The sequence below is a fragment of the Pleurodeles waltl genome, chromosome 6, assembly GCF_031143425.1.
Source record: "Pleurodeles waltl isolate 20211129_DDA chromosome 6, aPleWal1.hap1.20221129, whole genome shotgun sequence".
Classification (NCBI taxonomy): Eukaryota; Metazoa; Chordata; class Amphibia; order Caudata; family Salamandridae; genus Pleurodeles; species Pleurodeles waltl.
The window spans coordinates 215,540,400-215,560,775 of record NC_090445.1 but is presented as its reverse complement, the minus strand read 5'-3'; the positions used below and the strand labels follow the sequence as shown (position 1 = coordinate 215,560,775).

Sequence of the window (20,376 nt, the reverse complement as noted above, 5' to 3'; positions counted from 1 at the left end):
AGGTCTTGCTTTTATTTACCCCATTCTTCTCTACTCTTTCTGTAACCTCTTCATGTATACTCTTTCAGTGACCCCTTTCCTGCTTTAAATGATCACTTTGCTTTATACACTTTTGGTGACCTCTTTATTTACTTTCAGTGACCTCTGCATTCTGTCAGCCTCCTTTCAGTGACCTCGTTCCTGTATACCTTCACTTACAAAGACCTTTGCACTTTATGCCCTCCCTCTAAGTGACCTCTTGTATCTAATCTTTTAGAGGGCGCTCTTCTCTGTCCTCAGTTTCTGTACCTTCTGATCCCGAACTCAATGCCCCCCTCTTTATTTTCCCATGTGTTTTCCCTTTTAATACCTGGCCTGGATGCTCAATTTTTAAATTACATTTACATTGAAATGCTTCAGGAATTGGCTCCAGTTTTATTTTACATATAGTGGTGAAGTTTCAGTGCCGTCTGCAGCTGCCTATGTATATCTCACCCATCATGGATTCTGTCTCCTGGAGGCTTTTTTGGTTTAATTGAAGTGAAATAATATATTTAGATAGGAACAAAGTACGTGTTTACAGTTTTAATCACAGTTAAACCCATGGGCACTCATTTGGAATCCTGCAGTGAAATCACAATGGTGTGGTCTGGGCACAAGTCATAAAAGCAAGCCTTTGCAATGCCACAATGTGTGGCTTATAACTGAAAGTGCAGTTTCTGTCACTGGTGAGTTTATGCACTCATTGGATCACCACAAAAACATTTGACGTCCATCCTTGCACTCAAGCATTCATTCATCGACCCAGTGACTCGTTCTTGCACTTGCCTACTTAACAATCCACTATAAAATGCACACAGATGCACAACAAGCATGTTAGAAGAATTAAAGTAGAAAAAATAACACACGCTGCCTACTAAATGGTATGCTTCAAACTAAAATTAAAATATAACAGTGACTGGCAAACGTCTAGTTGTATTGTAAATAGTGTATTGTTGTTTTAGAGTTCCAACATGAATGCCACATTTAGAAACAACGTGTTTGCCATCTTAGAACGACAATCAGTGGTACATTATGGACAGTACCATTCCAAGATGGCTGCCCAGTTCAGGAACATTGGCTGTGCGTAATACAGCACACTGCAGAGTAAAGGGGCGGCAAGCGATGCACTTGGGAACACTGTCTAGGGAGCTACAGTATGCTCTGAAAAAATAAGGACAAAATAAAAAAGAGACAGAAAGAAATGAAAAGGGGCATGCAAACAGAGAACATGGGTTCACTCATTTTCAACCAAATGTGTACGTGATTAAGGAAAATACCGCCACTCCTAGGGCAATAGAGCCTATGGCTGATGTTGGCAGACTCCTTGGCTCATGCTGCACGCTCTAATGGATGAAAGCAAAGTGAGAATGACTCAAATAGACCAGTAGCAGAAGGGAACCAACCCAAATACCTTCAATGTATGTATATGTATGTATGTATTTATATGTATGTGTGTATTTTATTGGTTTGTTTTTTAACGAGAGCCTGCCAGACAAATACACATTTTTCACCCTGCTAAGAGGGTCTATAAAGGACTACACAGTACAAATCTTCTACCTCCAGGTTGTGCCGAAGTGGTTATTCAGCACATAGAATCTTGCCTACATGGAACTCACTGAGATTCAATGTAACAAAATACCCGTCTGCAGGCTTTTGCAGCATGTAATAACAGTTCACCACTAAGATCTATTTACTTTAACATATGTTTTCCATAATAAATAAGTCAGGTCTACTGCCTTTGTCACATTTTTAAAAACAATCAGACCTATGGCATCTGTTATAACTTTTCCCAACGTATCAAGCATGCCTATTACAAAATATTCAAAATTTGCTTCTCACCATATCTTTCTCCCAACTACTATATTGAATATAGGCTTTCCCACAAGGCATTCAGTCACACAAGTATAGATAAGTACAGATGTACAGTGGGCAAAACAATATGCAAACCCTGTTATGATGGCCCAGCATGGATTCCGGTGATTTGTGAGCTTCGATGTAACAATATACCTGTCTGCACTGTACCACAATCAATAAATTAGCCCTACTGCCTTTATCATACATTTCCATAATAAACAGGTCAGATTTCTGACATCTGACTTAATCTTTCCCAAATTATCAATCACACCTCTAGCCTTTATCATTGGCTTGTCACCATGAGCAGCTCAGGCCTACCTATTTGTGCACAAGCTTGTAACTATCAGAAGAAGAGTTATAAAATGACAAATATCTACAAAATCACTCTTGCAAAATATTGTCTAACCCCTCTTAAAATGGCCTAACAATGAGTATCAAAATACAAATCTCAAACTGCAAAGGTTTGTCAGAGGGTGTGATCATCACAAAATCCTTGCCTAATACAGTAATCGGTGAGATTCCATGTAGCAAAATATCTGTCTACAGCATTAACACACAGTGTAATAACAATCCAATCTTACAAGGATATTGCTTTCACATACGCATTTTACAATAAACCGGTTAGCTAACTGTTGATGGTAAACAGATCAGACCTGTGGCATCTAACATACATTTTCTCAGGTCTATACCGATCATCTTTGGCTTGTCACCATAATCATTTCAGGCCTACTGCAGTGAACATAGATTATGCCACAAGGCAACCATCATCATTCAGTCATACAATTAAAAATATATACAACATTACAGATAGCAAAGCAATATACAACCCCTTCTGGGAGTAATTAACAAGGATCATCATAGTGAAAATCTTCTAACCCCACTCCGGGGTTTGTCAGTGGGGAAGGCCAATACAAAAACCCTGGCGTACTACAGTAATGTGTGATTTTCCATCTAAACAAAATGCCTGTAGCCTTCAATACAGTCTAATAACAAATCACCATTAAAGACCTATTGGCATTATAAAACATTCTTCACAATAAATAAGCCAGGCCTACTACTGTTCTCATAATATGTGTACTGTATAGATCAGACCTATGACACCAGACATACATTTTTCTCAGTGTTGTTACGGTAGCCAGCTCAGACCACCTGAATTGAGAAGAAACTTTTCTGCAAGGCAACCATCAGGCATACAGTCTTACAATAAGAATATATAAGTTTGTGCAGTTCACAAAACAAAAAAAACCTCCTAAGAGGGCCCAACAAGGATTATCACATTGCAAGTCACCTACACCAAGGGTTTGTCAGAAGGGGTAACCAACACCAAACCCCTTCACTACTATGGTAATCTGTGACATTCCAGGTTACGAACTAGACCTCTACAGCCTTTAACACAGTGTAATAACAATCTGCCATGAAATGCCAATTATCTTTAACATATGTTCTTAACAATAAATATGCCAGGCCTATTGCATTTGTCATAACTTTAACTAATAAACAAATCAGGCTTATATCCTTTGTCATTGGATTGGCACCAAAACCAAATCCGTCCTGCTGTATTGAGCATAAGCTTTTCCAACTGACAAGGTAGCAGCGCCAAAGCCCCTCTCTGAGTAGTGCTTCTGAATGCTCTTTTCTGTTGATTACATAAGGTGTGGTGAGAGCTGCACTGTCAAGCCATATCTAAAAACAGTGGTAGGGCTAATTAGGATATGCAGTTTACAGTATTGTCACATGAAGTGCAACAGAACCATATTACAGGCAAAGCTGTGATGCAGTCTGAATTTCTATTCAAATCAAACATACATGTACATCTTGTGGTCTGTGAATGCAAATCAGCGAATGTTTAAACTATAAGAAAATCGACTTTTAATGCATAATTCATGCACTTTTAAACATTTATAATGTTTGCATAGAATGAATGGTTGAAGTTATATGTCTCTGATAAGCAAATGTAAAGTGATAAATATCGAATAAGAAGCTATGTGCCCTTAAAGATGACATTTATATTTGGAACTAGAAACATTGATATCCGTAAAGTTGAAGGCAATTATCAGTGATACATTAAAAAAGTGACATGGGCATGAGGTTAGTAATCATCTGAAGTGGCTTCCTGACTACAAAAACAAATTAAGGTAAAGGCACACAATTATCTAAAAATAATATATTTTAATTTCTACATTTTATAAATCATACAGGGAGTGCAGAATTATTAGGCAAGTTGTATTTTTGAGGATTCATTTTATTATTGAACAACAACCATGTTCTCAATGAACCCAAAAAACTCATTAATATCAAAGCTGAATATTTTTGGAAGTAGTTTTTAGTTTGTTTTTAGTTTTAGCTATGTTAGGGGGATATCTGTGTGTGCAGGTGACTATTACTGTGCATAATTATTAGGCAACTTAACAAAAAACAAATATATACCCATTTCAATTATTTATTATTACCAGTGAAACCAATATAACATCTCAACATTCACAAATATACATTTCTGACATTCAAAAACAAAACAAAAACAAATCAGTGACCAATATAGCCACCTTTCTTTGCAAGGACACTCAAAAGCCTGCCATCCATGGATTCTGTCAGTGTTTTGATCTGTTCACCATCAACATTGCGTGCAGCAGCAACCACAGCCTCCCAGACACTGTTCAGAGAGGTGTACTGTTTTCCCTCCTTGTAAATCTCACATTTGATGATGGACCACAGGTTCTCAATGGGGTTCAGATCAGGTGAACAAGGAGGCCATGTCATTAGATTTCCTTCTTTTATACCCTTTCTTGCCAGCCACGCTGTGGAGTACTTGGACGCGTGTGATGGAGCATTGTTCTGCATGAAAATCATGTTTTTCTTGAAGGATGCAGACTTCTTCCTGTACCACTGCTTGAAGAAGGTGTCTTCCAGGAACTGGCAGTAGGACTGGGAGTTGAGCTTGACTCCATCCTCAACCCGAAAAGGCCCCACAAGCTCATCTTTGATGATACCAGCCCAAACCAGTACTCAACCTTGCTGGCGTCTGAGTCGGACTGGAGCTCTCTGCCCTTTACCAATCCAGCCACGGGCCCATCCATCTGGCCCATCAAGACTCACTCTCATTTCATCAGTCCATAAAACCTTAGAAAAATCAGTCTTGAGATATTTCTTGGCCCAGTCTTGACGTTTCAGCTTGTGTGTCTTGTTCAGTGGTGGTCGTCTTTCAGCCTTTCTTACCTTGGCCATGTCTCTGAGTATTGCACACCTTGTGCTTTTGGGCACTCCAGTGATGTTGCAGCTCTGAAATATGGCCAAACTGGTGGCAAGTGGCATCGTGGCAGCTGCACGCTTGACTTTTCTCAGTTCATGGGCAGTTATTTTGCGCCTTGGTTTTTCCACACGCTTCTTGCGACCCTGTTGACTATTTTGAATGAAACGCTTGATTGTTCGATGATCACGCTTCAGAAGCTTTGCAATTTTAAGAGTGCTGCATCCCTCTGCAAGATATCTCACTATTTTTGACTTTTCTGAGCCTGTCAAGTCCTTCTTTTGACCCATTTTGTCAAAGGAAAGGAAGTTGCCTAATAATTATGCACACCTGATATAGGGTGTTGATGTCATTAGACCACACCCCTTCTCATTACAGAGATGCACATCACCTAATATGCTTAATTGGTAGTAGGCTTTCGAGCCTATACAGCTTGGAGTAAGACAACATGCATAAAGAGGATGATGTGGTCAAAATACTCATTTGCCTAATAATTCTGCACTCCCTGTATGTATGTTTTGTGAAATTGGTTAAGCCTAGAAATGACTGAAAATGACAATATTTTTACATGTGTCTGTGGAAGTTGGTAATTACATATTTAAACTGGTTTTACGGAGTAAATACAATGTGCCTGGTGTAGTTTTTGTCACAGAAGAATTAACCCTTTACTGATTAGTTGCCTCCTCGTCTTCTTTAACCCGCTTCAAAGCACGAATCACTTCACATGTGCACATTTGTTAAGCGATGGAAGGGTTAATGGTTAGCATGTATACCTGTCCTCGGCTAAGTCTCCACAGGGCCAATATTTACACCATTGTAGAGGACTCCTGCGAGGAGGGATAGCCCACCAAAGTACAGGATGTTTCAATGTTGAAAGTACTCCTTTAATCAAGAGAAAGAGCATCTTAAGACTTAGTCCACTTATTTTCTGCACTTATGAGGCAATCAAGTAGATATTCTATTGATCAAAACCTACAAAGGTGCTTTATTGACCCAAGTCAGGTTGGTCTTCTCTACGTTTCCCCTCTAATAAGGCTACTTCCATCAAAGTGGTATCAATCAAACAAGAGAAAAAGGAACTTGAATATTTTATGGTCTGCAACTTCACTCCCTCTAATGAAACAGCAGAGGGATGTTACTTCTAGCACTGACCAAGAACAAGAGAAAGAGGGTGTCTGACTAGGTGACAAAAATTGTTTCATCAGGGAAGTTACCATGATTTTTAGATGGCGTACCACAGAGCTGCAATTTTGGGGGGACATGTAAATATGTACGTTTCCATATCCACTGGATGGAAACACCCTGTAGATGAAGCACCATTGTGTGAAGATCCACATGCAGAGACCTCAAGGGACACCAGACACCCCACTCATGGTCTCCTGGTCGCACAGACATAAGACAAATGTTGCACCACTGATTACCCACCACACACACTCATGGGAAGATAAGGCTGCCACTTATGGATGCATGGGAGCAGTTTAAAGTGAAGAGACACATAGGCCCTCACCAATATAGAGGTACAGGCAAATAGTCCTCTGCTCATGGGACTGCAGTCAGCTGCCAATCACCTCAAATCCTGGTTTAACCTTGCAAGTAGCCCCCCCCCCCCCTCAAATTTGGAACTCTGTTTGCAGAAGAACCCAGGTAGTGGCATTAAACCGCTCACAAAATCATAGACTGGTAGATTCTCATCCATAACTTGTAAAGCAGGCCATAAAAACATTAACAGTGCAGGATGGCACTGCTTTTTCAAGCCACCCTAGGACTTATGTCCCTTAAGCCCTAGCAGGGGATGGTGTGAGAAGGTATGTGATGTTTCACAGAGTGAGTGTTGACGATGTTGATACTGCACCCGAATTACCCATTATTGTCAGTGTATTTCGTATTTGTATGAGGAGATGGAAGAGGCAGAGAAATATATACCAGTTAAGATGGCAATCGGGTTTAGCAGATGTATAGCAGCAAGAAAGTGCCCCCTACCACCATGGAAATTATGTCATACATCCGCAATAAATAGTCTCATCTTTTTCCCAAAACATCAGCTTGCCATATACAATACAAACTTCCATTTTCCATCAGACACAACACAGAAACAGACCTGCCAACTCACACGGTGCTACCATGTGTCACCCTATTTCGGCTTTCTTCACATGGTCACTGTAAGGAAATGCCTCCTTGGCATGGTTACCCCCTGACTTTTTGCCTTTGCTAATGCCAAGTTATGATTTGAAAGTGTGCTGAGGCCTGCTAACAGGCCCCAGCACCAGTGTTCTTTCCCTAAAACTGTACCTCCCCCAGGAACTGTTGAATTTTGCACTGTGTCCAATTTTAAAATAGCTTATTGCCATTTTTGCCAAAACTGTATGCTATTGTGATGATTCAAAGTTCCTAAGATACCTGAGTGAAATACATTTCATTTAAAGTATTGTTTGTAAATCTTGAACCTGTGGTTCTTAAAATAAACTAAGAAAATATATTTTTCTATATAAAAATCTATTGGCCTGGAATTGTCTTTGAGTGTGTGTTCCTCATTTATTCCCTGTGTGTGTACAACAAATGCTTAACGCTACCCTCTGATAAGCCTACTGCTCGACCACACTACCACAAAATAGAGCATTAGAATTATCTCTTTTTGCCACTATCTTACCTCTAAGGGGAACCCTTGGACTCTAGTCATGCTATTTCTTACTTTGAAATAGTACATACAGCGCTAACTTCCTACAGTAACCCAGTGAGGAGTCAAAATCACACTGTGGCAGGAAAGACAGCTGGAAAGCACTGCTCAGAGCTGCTTTCCAGCTCTTTTTCGGAGGCTGTAGGCAGCCAATGCCCAGAAAGGGGTGTGAAACACTCCAGGGTATCGGTGACAGTCTCAGTGACGCTTTGTGTTTTTGAGCATGAGGGGATCTGTGGAAGGCACACTGCTTCTCAGGTAGGTGCAAGTCTGAAGTCCCATCCCTTCCACAGCACCGCCTCATCCTCATACTGGGAATTTTGTTTGCAGGTCGGCAGGTCTGCAGGCAGTCTTTCTCTGAGATTACACTTACATTGTCCCCAAATGCCTTCTTTACATTTCCCCATGACATCAGCAGTAAGCGTATCAAAATCAGAACAAATTATCATTCGGACAGCTTGCAAAAGTTTGGAAATACACTTTTTTTTTATTTTTTTACCAAAATCTGATTATACTAATAAAAAATACCAGCTTGTCTTTCCTGAAATTTTGCTCATATTGTTGCAGAAAATAGATTTTTATTTATTGTGAATAGCATAATTTTTTCCCAAAATATCAGTCTACCATTTTCTGAATGTATAGGAAAGTTGCCCTAAGCTTTACAGTTTGACATCATATAAGCAATGATGGCATAATGTACTGTATGCTTGGCATAGGTAGATTCTACTTTTATTGCCTTTTACACTTGCATGTTGCTGTCTGACAATCTGCAAAACTAATCTGCCAAATTTAAGGCAGGATGTATATTTCTGTGGATAGATTACTCTGTCACAATGGTGAATATAAATCAGGCCATGAGCCATCTCTGCTGTTGGTGAGGGCAGTGTGGTAAATTCACTGGTGGAATTTCTGTTGTGATGGCTACATTTAATGGCAGAATTACAGTTAGTGATGAACGCTACTCAAAGAAATTCTGACACTGCAAATGTGCTCTAATGACGAGGTATAATACCAGGATCTACATTCCATATCACATATATCTGCTCATGAAAATTCACTGAGTAAGAGGGACTGCTTTTTAGATGAGGCTTGTCTACAGAGCTGTCTGCTGACCTGTTCTTATCATGCTTTAAAATATACAAAGAGTGGGCTGTGTTTGCTCCACCCAGAGGAGTAATTTTCTCTCATCTCATGTTATTGGCTGTTTGGTGTATCAAGCAGGGGAGGCTCCTGCGTATGGGAGTAGGAGCGTCGCTCCCCATCCCCGCCAGCAGCAGAAGCTGCAAAACCTTTAACAAACAAAACAATTATATTATTGTTTTGTTTGTTAAAGGAGCAGGGCCACTGGGGTGACGAGCAGTGAGGGAGAGTGCACAGCACTCCCCCTCACTGCACATGCATGTTTGGCTGGGCGTCTCGGGCTGGCCAAACACACATGCGTAGTAGGCTCTCTCCAGCCCAGCAACACAGTTGCCGGGTTGGAGAGAGCCTGCACAGGCTCCCAGTCTGCGGGGAGCACCCTGGCTGGGTGCTCCCAGCCAATCCTGATGCTGCTTTGAGCAGCGTCAGGATTGGCCGCAGGAGAGGCTGGGAGCCTGTGCCTGCAGCCTGCAGAGAGGAGACGGAGGAGCAGAGCGGCGCGCAGCGGTAAGGCTAAGTGTTTATTTTTTTTAAATACATTTTTAAATAAATTGTATCCCCTCCCACCACACCCCGAGTGTGCCCCCATCCCCTACGTGACCCAAGCAAGCAGCTACTCGTATCAAGTCCCTTTCTGTCTGCACTGCAACGTATGAGGAACTACTTTACATGACAAAACTAAACTGAGCCATCGCACAATAAAGTCTTCATCTCATGCATTGCATAATAATACAATTATTGTTTGTTTTTGTTTTTTTATTGCAGCAAACTTTTGAAACGTTTTAGTCAGTAATCCAAATGCAAGCCAGGCCTATAGGCTTTGCCAATGTTTGTTATGCTTTTGGTGTGTCTGCCGTGTTTCCATGGCAGAAATGCTTAGAGTAAAAAACCACTGCTGTTGAGTGAGAATGTCAGTACTTAATACAGTAGGTTCACCGCCACGTATTTCAGTGGTCTACATGTGCCTAACTGTGGAAACCATAGTGGTCCCAGTGTAGTCAGCATCGAGGAACTACTGCTGAGTGGGACAGCTGGAATTTGGCAGCAGGTCTGTCCCCGGTGCAATGACTGTTTCCTCTGAGTATTTATACTGCTGTGCTTTACATCTGGGCCGTAGTACCGCAAATCAGCATGAAATGTCACTCTAATATCTTACTTATTTTAAAAATGCATCCATTTTAGTTCCACATAGTTAAATTGTCTTTTCGGTAATAAACGTGTTTAGCCCCTGTAGTTTGCCGCTTCCTGCTGGTAGTAATGTATGCTTCTCTCTCCCCGTCTCTCACACTCGGTCACTCCGCACGTAGATAAGTACAGAGCACGTGGATGAACCTTCCCTATCACTGCGCAGCACATGTACCCCAAATACACTGGTAGCGCAAGCGTCATACACCCAGCTGGCGCCACCCCGAATGAAACAGCGCAAGCACCCATACCAGGTGGTGGAATCGGCCCTCGTATGTTCTCTCCATGTACACCCAGGGCAGTAGTAGCGGAACCGACACACACACAACATGCAAGCTTCCCTCTCACATGCAGAACATGTACAGCAGTGAGAAACAGCACATGCATACCTCACAGAGAACAGTGACTGCACCGCCAGCCGTGCAGTTGTCTTTCACGCACAGAACAGGTGCAGAATGGGTAACAGCAGAAATCCAGCCATGTCACATGTGCAGCACTGATAGACACATACAACACGAAGAACATTGGCAACTGTATGACAAGCATCCCTCTCACACAGAGAAGCTACAGAAACAATGAGAGTGTGCCTCACACAGAGAGCCTTCACAGCACAGACAACAGAAGTGCAAGCTTCGCACACACATAGAACAGGTACAGACTGACAGAAGCACTGAAACAATCCTACGCAGCGCAAGCATGCCTTATGCACATCAGCTTCTTGCGGCAGCATCAGATGAGAAGGGCTCAACTCTTGGCTGGTCCATCAAGAGCATCCCTCGCTCTGTTTTCTACTGTGAAATAATTTCTTGTTGGGACAAAGCTTCACCTACATTATTGAACAAGGCCCCGTTGGGGTAAGGGGAAGGAGAAACATGGAACTACAGGGGGGATGTAGAACCAGGAAAGTGGCAGCTAGAGAGGATGAAAAATAATGATTTTTCAAAAGAATTAATGTAATAATTGATACTGATTTACGGCTGATGCTTAATTGGTGCTAGAGGACAAATTCCTGCTACTATAGCATTTTTTTTATCTGAACTGGGAGAAACAGAGGTTCGTATCATAGGGAGTGAATCAAACAGGAACTCAATCACTCCTGTGAAATTGCTTTCCATGCTAGTGCTTGCCCCAAAGTCAAACAAAAAAAGAAAAATCATAGGCGTTACTTTTGTTACTGAGATTGCCTTCGTTTCATTGCCTTCATTTCACCGATTCATTCTGTGGCCAAATACACAAACCACCAATTGTCCATGTTGAGACAAGTTTATCCTCTTCTGCAAAGTGACCACATAATCCAAATGACAGAGCCATAGTGCCCTATTTAGAGTGACAGAACTCCCATCCTGCCAAGATCACTGCTCCGGCACAGCAAATAATGCAGTTCAAGGTATGAGGCGTTCTCACAAGACACTCCTTGTCTGCAAACACTGTCTCCCCCCACCACCCCTGCTATGAAACCCATGAAGTACATAAGGTCTCAGAATGCTCACTGCCTCCGCAAAAGTAACCCTGAATGATAAAACACAGGAAGATTCCTAAAAGTATTACCGACCCCCATCTTTAGATCAAACTACAGCCATCTTTAAGAGGTCAGCTTAACCAGTGTAGTAGGTAAAGTAAGCTTAGTAAGTAAAGACATGATGGCATATCTATTCAAGCACTGTTTCAGCACATCATTGCCTCTAAATGTTGGTCAGCAAAATGAACAGTCAAATCTGGAGGGTAAAGGGTAAAGTGGGGAGTCAAGAACGTCTGTAAAACAAGACAGAGCATATGGCTATGAAAGTTAAACATCATCTTTGTTTCCTTTTCAGGAGGCGGTGCCTGAAGCCCAGGCAGCAGCACAGGAAGCTTCAGATGACATCCACCTTAGATGGCTCCAAGAGAGACCAAGCAACGTCGATGTCCCAGATTAACCTCATTAGCAACAGCCACATCGAGACGTCATCGAATTGTGACACGGACATGCACACGCCTATCATGAAATCAGCCTTCTCCACATCACGCGAGTTTGAGAGCTCCCGAGAGGAGTTCTTCAAGCAGACGCCATGCCAGAAGCTCAGGCACACCAGCAAAGCCTCCAACGACACCATGAGCCACCGGACTGGCTCCAACGATGAGTACCCAAGGCAAGTGGAGAGCTTTGCCTTGAAAGCAGCACGGTCCATGGATGTCCCAGGTGCTCTTGAGCCACCCGAGTTGGAGGACTACAAGCGCAGTTACAGCTCTATGGTGTCCCATGGACGCATGGAGGACAAGAGCACGGAGACACAAAGGAGGAATGGCAGGAACGAGAACAAGGGGTATGCACGTGATACACCCTCACCGCCACCTCTGCCACCTCCATTTGAACACTACATGGGGCACAAAGTGGATGGCAAGCCACCTGACTACATGATGTCTCAGTCTGTTGACCACCTGGCACGCCCCACCTCCTTGAACCAAGCGGGTCAGCTGATTTTCTGTGGCTCTATTGACCATATGAAAGAAAACATGTACAGAAATGTTATGCCAACGTTAGTTATACCTGCACATTATATGAGAATGGCGTCTGAGCAGTCCATGGCAGAGAACCAGCAGGAACATGAAGGCATGCCTCTCCAGTCTGGGATGCCTATGCCCCACCAGTTTGGGCCTCAAGACCAGCAGCAACGTCAGCAGTTACTTCAGCAACAACATCACCATTATCAGCAAATGCAGCAGTCCAATCAAACTTCAGATGATCCAGAGGGGAAAGGGTGGAACACTCACCCCTCCTCTGTCAGTGGCTCTGTCACTATCCCAGTTATGTTGAATGAGTCAACAATGGCACAGCTGAATGGGGAAATTCAGGCTTTGACTGAAAAGAAGTTGCTGGAACTTGGGGTGAAACCCCAGTCGAGAGCATGGTTTGTATCCTTGGATGGACGCTCTAACTCTCAAGTCAGACACTCCTACATTGACCTTCAAACCAGCGCAAGGAACCGCAGAACTGATACCAGTCAGGATTCTGGAGTGGATGTCAACGAGGCCAAGCCAGTGAAGAGGATCAAGGAAGAACGTGAGAGGCCAACTGCACAGAACATGGCCTACTCCAAGCTGGTCTTCACCGATGACACAGAGCAAAGCAGCAGTGAAAGCAGAACGGCCATCTGTTCTCCCGAGGACAACTCTCTGACACCTCTGCTGGATGAAAATCCAGATCATCGGGCCACCATCCCCAGAAGAGGTCGGAGCAGAGGGGACAGCTCGCGGAGCAGCAACAGTGAGCTCCGTCGAGACTCTATGACCAGCCCAGATGAGGATATGAACGACCAGTCAGAGGGGGGCGACGACCAGAGTGGGGACAGGAAGAGCCCATGGCAGAAGCGTGAAGAGCGACCTTTAATGGTCTTCAACACAAAATAGACTCTACGTGCATCTTCTTTCCATTATTGACAAGAGCTGTGCTCAGTGTCACAAAATAGGGTCGTACCCTCCTTAAAGGAAAAGCAGCCTCCTTTCCTTTCTGGGATGAAAAGAAAGGACAAGCAATTATGGCATGGAGGGAGTGGCATATGTTTCCCTTTAATATGTAATTGAGTTGTTTTGAGGAAGAAAAGAAACAGGTACTGACCCAACATGCCTAACTCTTGTGCCACAAGGAACTCCAGGATCTGTTTGCCGGAGCCTGTGTGGCCTCTTCATGCCAAAAGTGATGCTGTCTGATCTATTAGGCCTTAAGAAAATCCACACCTTCTTTCCCTATTTACTATCCATTTGGAAGACACTCTGTTATTGTTCCACTCTCCTCAATCTTGCTGCGCTCTTTCTTCCTTCTTTATACCATTTTGCCAGTCTTTCCCCTTTTAGCCAGTGCCCAGGGCACCATTACACTTCTGCGATTTGTAGCAATTTAAAAAAACAACAGAACTTGCCTAAAAGACTAATAAGTGATAGGCAAACTAAGGTGGCAGATGTGGACCAAGATGAGATAAAACAGCTTGAAATATTTGCTCCTGAATGTGAAAATAACTGTTGGATCAGACACAGGCTCTCCTGCCACTGACCAGAAGTTGAGTCCTGATAACTGACCATGGTGCCACTGCTTCGAGAAGTTTTGCGTAGGCAAACATACACACACACTTGATTAATGTAAAGAGATATCTGTATCATAGTGACACAGTGAGTAGAATATATTAGCTAGGCTATGTGTGCATAAAATAAAGACTTTGGGAAGAGTTCAGCAGCCCCTTTGCATGCAAAGCGCACCCTAGACCTGCTGCCATGGCTCCTTATAGAGGATGGGTATGGTCTGTCATTCATCTGCCCCTTCACATTCCCGCTTACCTCCCTTAGATCTGCAAAATGTTCAATGAAAGGAGCAATCACATTGCATTCCTGGAGGAGCATCTACGCAATCAGTCTACTATTTTTTATTGTCTTCAGGCTTTCTAATTCCACATCAGGCCAGATCAGGTGTCCAATGTCTGTCCTCCAGTGCTGCTGATCAGTCCATCTCCTTTCGGAGCCTGGATCAAGAGTGTGTTGTCCTATTACTAAGAAGGATCAGGCTCTGTAACCCTCTGGCCTTCTCGTGGTCAGCCTCTGACCTTTAATCTATTGAGTTAAACATTCAGTGTGTAACATCAATGAAAATTGGATACTTACGTGTTCCAAAGAGGACACAAGACACAGAATGTGAGGTTTGTCTGGTTTGTAGGTATAGTGTGCACTCATGTACACATGCAATCAAGTACAAGTGTAGTAGCAGCGCAGAGATAATGATAATGACCCATTCTACACCCCAGGCCAGAGACACCATGACTCCCACCAAGACCTGTGAAGACTGAAACCATATTGTGGCCATTTTTAGCACAAGTTAGTGATGCTCAACAGACTTGCTGCTAAGCGGGGGAAGTTCTCGACTAAAGGGTGTCTTGAAAAGCTGAGCATTGTTGTAAGGCAGAAGTTACTCCTTATTTAAAGCTGGAAAACTAACTGAACCCACCTTCTGGAGAAATCACCAAGGAGGAGACAATGGCTTGAGAAATAACACTTTACGCCAAAGACCTTGAGAGTGATGTAAAGTACACCATTGGCATCTAAGCACAGCTTAATAAACCAGACTGACTGCTCATTTTCCACTAAATTGATCAGACGAGGAAACAAATCCTGTCCACCAGTGCTCACAAAACATTTGTGAAAGGCGAATGCAGTTGATATAGTGCCAATATTCAACTGGAATAATCCTTCAAAGACATGATTCGTCTTTGCGGACAAAGGTGAAGACATTTGGGCATAGTGAGAGGTGTGGTTATAGGATGTTGGGACTTGGAAGAGAAAAACATCACAACTCTTACCCCCTACTATACTGCAGTGTTATCTGTAGGTGTAAAGCTGTCAAGAGAATTCAAGTCATTCCTAAAAGTGCAAATCGCAGTGTAGCAAAGCACAACAGTCGGTTCTCCCACTGCCTTCCCCGATGACAAAGATCATCTGACTGAACTCTTTAGGGCAGAAGCATCCACAGAACAGAGAACGCAGACCAGGGGACAGTGGTGGGACGGGATAGAAAGGGTAGACTATGAACGAACAATGAATGGACTGTTGGCACACGATGTCAAAGCGTAGTGTACAGGTCTTCAGTGGGTGGGGTGGGGGTGGGGAGGGAGTGTTTTAATTCTCTTATGCCTTCTTTTCTATACATTTCACTATACTGCCAAATGAACTCTTTTTGTATGCCCTGGAGACATATTTCTTGCTCTGCAGCCCCCATGTGATTTTCTATGTGATGTCTTTGTTTAGAGATATACCCTAGGTCATTTCTTTTGTTGCTCGGTCTACTTCCTTTGCCTCCTCTCTAAGTGCCTTCGGTCCCAGGGTTTCTCTCTGTAGGCTGGGAGGAGAATGGGTGTGGGACGATGTCTGTGAAATGACCTCCGTGACTGCTTCTTATGTGTTACTGGTGGTTTAATATGATTGGGTGCAGCCCTCGTCCTGTACATCAGAGGTTTGTTTTCTTTCCCAGTCGGAATGTGGAGGAAGAATGGAGGGAATTTCTTAGGGGGGCAAGTCTGCATTGCTGTATGCTGATTGACACATGCTTCTGCAGCACTCATGTTACAGCCTGGCCAAATGGATCTTTTCCTGAAGGCATCTTGCTCCTCACATAGAGGGAGAGCAGGACCCAAGCTGGAAACCTTTGTGCAGATAATACACTTAGATCAGGTGCATCTGTAGATGAGGACTTCATGACTAAACAAATGTCCTGGTGTCAATCCCTGCAGTCCGGACCCTATAGACATTCTTGAGCTAGCTTCAGATACTCATTGCCCATAATGTCAAAGATATATATGATAACTCTATATCCCACAGGGTGAAGTCAAGTACATGTTTGAAAATCATAAATTGAGAAAGACACACCTTAAACCTAGACCTTTGCAAGTCCTTTCTTCATATTACCCTAGCACCTTTTTTTACTAACTAAATAACTTAAATTACAGGGTTACACTAGCCTTATAATCTTTACAACAATCTCCACTTTTGTTTCATGTATGGGTCAGGTTTGTTCAATCACATGCTTTCAGCTTCTTTAACAGGGTCCTTAAACAGGGTTTTAGCTCCATAGTTAAACTGAGGGGAGAAGAGGCACGTGCCATTCAGGGGTCATGCTGTGGATGCTTTTGAAGGTTATTCTGTGGGTGCTTATGAAGCATCTCCTCCTCCTCCACGATATTTCTACCCCTCCCCACCTGCCTTCCAGTGCTATGCTCCTCTTTCGGAAGAAGGACTGTAATTCTTGAGGGAGGTCTGCGATGATGGGATTGGAATAGTCAACAGCCTCATTGATTGGAACCAACCACTGTGTGCATCTGTGAACTTGATTTATGTGTAGAGTAGCCCTGAGCATTTGATCTGTCCTTCCTCATATCCGAGAATACTCTCTCCCACCCCGAGGGACTGAAGGCATTCTTACGTGTACATAAACCCTGTCTGAATGGATATTGATGCGAACAAGACCGTTGAATTGTAAGGCTTGACGTGTGACGGCAATATAAACCAGTTCGAAGAATTGTCTCCAACTCTTTCTTTTGTCTTCTTTCCTCCACTTAGGCGATTGGAAAAAAAGTCATCCCTTAAAAACTGACCCCCGCCCTCTCGACCAGGGGGCCCCAACTGCTGCCTAGAAAAGAAGATGGAATGAGGTGAACTGTTTTGGGGGTTTGGGGAAGGAGGAAGACAGGCTGCAGAGGCTGAAGCCGCCTCTTTCATGAGACTCCATATCCCTGTAAGGGAGTTGAGGCGGGACCATGTGACCTCCACTGTTTTTGTCACCATTTTCCGCTCGTGGATTTGGGCAGCTCGATCCTCTTGTTCACCCACATCTGTAGATGTCTTGTGTGTATGGGTGTATCTGTTTGTGACCTCCGTTGGTGTACCCATTGACCTTGGATATATGTAGAGGGGCAATATATGGAACCAGAATTCCAGTTCACCGTGTATTTCACATTCATATGTCAAGCAATGACAAAAGCACATAGACTGCTGAACATGCTCAGTTGCCAGTTTGCAAATAAAATGTGCTTTATATTCTCGATTTTTAGAAGATGCCGTAGATGCTGATGGAAGACGTACCGTAGCTGTGTCCCTTCTCAGGCCCATGATAGCCTGCTTGCTGCAATTCACCATAACACCTGATGCAGTAATTGGGTATAGAAATCCTGTGTGAGCTGATGGTCCATTTTTAAAATAGAAAAGGGAATCCATTTTACACACCACTGGCCCTCTTTTGTACCTCACATCCACATGAACAACAGATATATGGGCATGGTCTTTACGCAGCAAGGTGATACTGTACTGGGCTTATGCCATATTGGTTCATGGACCCATAAGCGATTCATATTCTGCGCATAAGCTTGCCATTCAGGATTGATCACTTAGCCTAAAAGGCCACGACTGAGTCAAAAGCTCTCATGTAAGTTCAACCAGCAAGAGATTACAATGATGTCAAGATGCTCGATGACCAGATAAATGTTCAGCGCGAGAACAATGCTCATTGAAACAAACTGAGTCTCAGTGAATTCAAAATTGTGGATCTGATCTTCAGAGTGGCAAATAATCAATGTTTTCCAACATTCCAAACTACCTCTTCCACATCAGTCCCTCCATACAATACCGGTAGGGATGATTGTGAATGGGAAGAAAATCCAGGCCAATGTGCACCTGACTCAGAATCTAGAACGGGGTGCACCTGGATTTAATGCAGGGCTATGAATGACAAGATAGGCAGATACAAATCCCTTCCTACGTACTGTGGACTATTTCACATAAAGTGTAACTCACATAACTGTCAGATCAGAAAATACACTTAAGGCTGTCCCTCAGGATCCACTCTATGCTGGAAGGAACCCTACGGCAGAGCTAGTCACTGCAAGAACTGCAGGCCCTGTCAGTCCTAACTTTGCCAAGAAAGAGCAGACCAGTGAAGAATGCAAGGGGCTACGTAACACACACTGCTTCTATATTAAGGGTAACCAGTTCCACAGTTCAGTTGGCCCACAGTGACAGTGGGGAGTGGGACATGTGAATAAGCTAATGGAAGTCCTGCTGGAGGAGGAACCGGGCATTATAGATGAGAGAGTGTAGATGCATATGTTCTCTTCTCGACATAGGGAAATGCTGCCAATAGGCGAATCGCTAGGGTCACTTCGATGAGGACGAATGCATGACTACGAGCCCCTGGAGATTCCTCAGAGACACACATGCATGTACTCCACAATGGGATCAAAATGCATGGGATTCAAGCAGATGACGAGTACAGAAGATCCTATACAAGACAGAAATAGCCAAGGTACGCTGAGTCACACAGCATAGGAGTTTTGTTTTTGCGGGACACAACAAGTCACTATGCACTGAAATCATTGCAGGCCTCGATCCCAAACCTAAAGCGATGCCCAAGCAGAATAGGCCTTGCAAAACCTCAAGAGTGGATCATTTCAAAGAAACATAGAGGAAGAGGCAGAGGGGTGACTCAAAATGTGCAGCAACCTCCAAACCCACATGAGTTCCTGGAACCGTCCAGCCAAACCACACCAATGGGTTGAGCGAGAGGGCACAGCAGAGGTTGAGCAGCAGGACCGAATTTGAGCAGGAGGGCACAGCAGACGTTGAGCGGGAGGGGAGGGCACAGCAGAGGTTGAGCGGGCAGATTTTTGAGGTTGGAGTGCGTCTCACAAGATTGTAAGTCTTAGTATCAGTTACTGCAACATACGTCTTCTTGTGTTGGACATATCAGTGCTAGGAAATCTTGCTTCAAGTTTGTTGCAAGTTTTATGGTTATGGTCACCAAATCTTTGGAGTAACCATTCGAAATGTTAGGATTCTTCAAACATTTGCCATCTCTGTTGCTATGGAACGGCCAAGAGCATGACGTAAGGTTTTATAGCAGAACATATTTCAGTCTCCCTCCCTGTGCTTTGGCTGTTTTCTGTGTTCCAATGAATACTGACTCGTTCAGTTACAGGGAATATTAAGGAAAAAAACAGCTTGAAACAAGAGAAATGCAAAACAATGCACTCAGCAGCAGCAGACAGAAAATGCCTCTGTCCATATTATTCTGGAACTGGACGCCTAAACTTTTTAAGTCCAGGGCTAGAATCTGGGAGATTGGGAGCTTCTCACACCAAGGCCCATATTTATACTTTTGGCGCCGCATTTGCGTCATTTTTTGACGCACAGCGGGCAAACTTACAAAATACGATTGTATTTTGTAAGTGTGCGCCGCTTTTGCGTAAAAAGGCGGCGCTAAAAACGTATAAATATGGGCCCAAGTTTACTGAGCTGTTCATTGCTAAGTGATGTGCAAGCTAATTATTATTGTTGTCGGTGGTTCGGCTGACTTGGGTAAACCTACATACACAGCGTAAGTGGACAGAGATGAATAGCAAGCGGGACCTCCAGCAGCAGGTGTTCTGACGCGGCATGTACTGCAATGAGTGCTCCAGAAAATAGCGGACTCCATTCTTGCCCCTTGCAAGTGAGAATTGCTTTACGTGGCATAGCGTATACCATGGTAACACTCTTTGGCGTATGCTCGCCTCCTGTGATCTACTGCAGGGTATAAAATGACAACACAATAACTTCCACTGCAGACACACTTCATGGCGGGAATAAATGACATTATTGCATAGCACAGCATGGAGCGTGGCATGGCCAAATAGCGTTGCGGACGCTTGATCGGAGCGCTCCGTGCTGGCCTAACAAAATCCTGATGACAGCACACCCTTCATGGGGGCCA

General features: G+C 43.5%; 1 protein-coding gene across 6 annotated transcripts in view; it reads left to right on the top strand.

Moving 5' to 3' along the window:
* The window catches only part of FAM171A2 (family with sequence similarity 171 member A2), a 231,269-nt gene extending 213,593 nt beyond the window's left edge, over positions 1-17,676 (top strand). For 4 of the 6 annotated variants that reach the window (XM_069237909.1, XM_069237912.1, XM_069237911.1 and 1 more), the window contains exon 8: positions 11,933-17,156. In XM_069237909.1, the coding sequence (XP_069094010.1) occupies positions 11,933-13,505 (1,573 nt within the window). In that variant the 3' untranslated portion in view covers positions 13,506-17,156. Of the gene's footprint in view, positions 1-11,932; positions 17,157-17,192 lie in introns of those variants that run through there. The other 2 variants (XR_011204773.1, XR_011204772.1) reach the window with 1 other exon arrangement.
* The last annotated feature ends 2,700 nt before the right edge of the window (positions 17,677-20,376 follow it).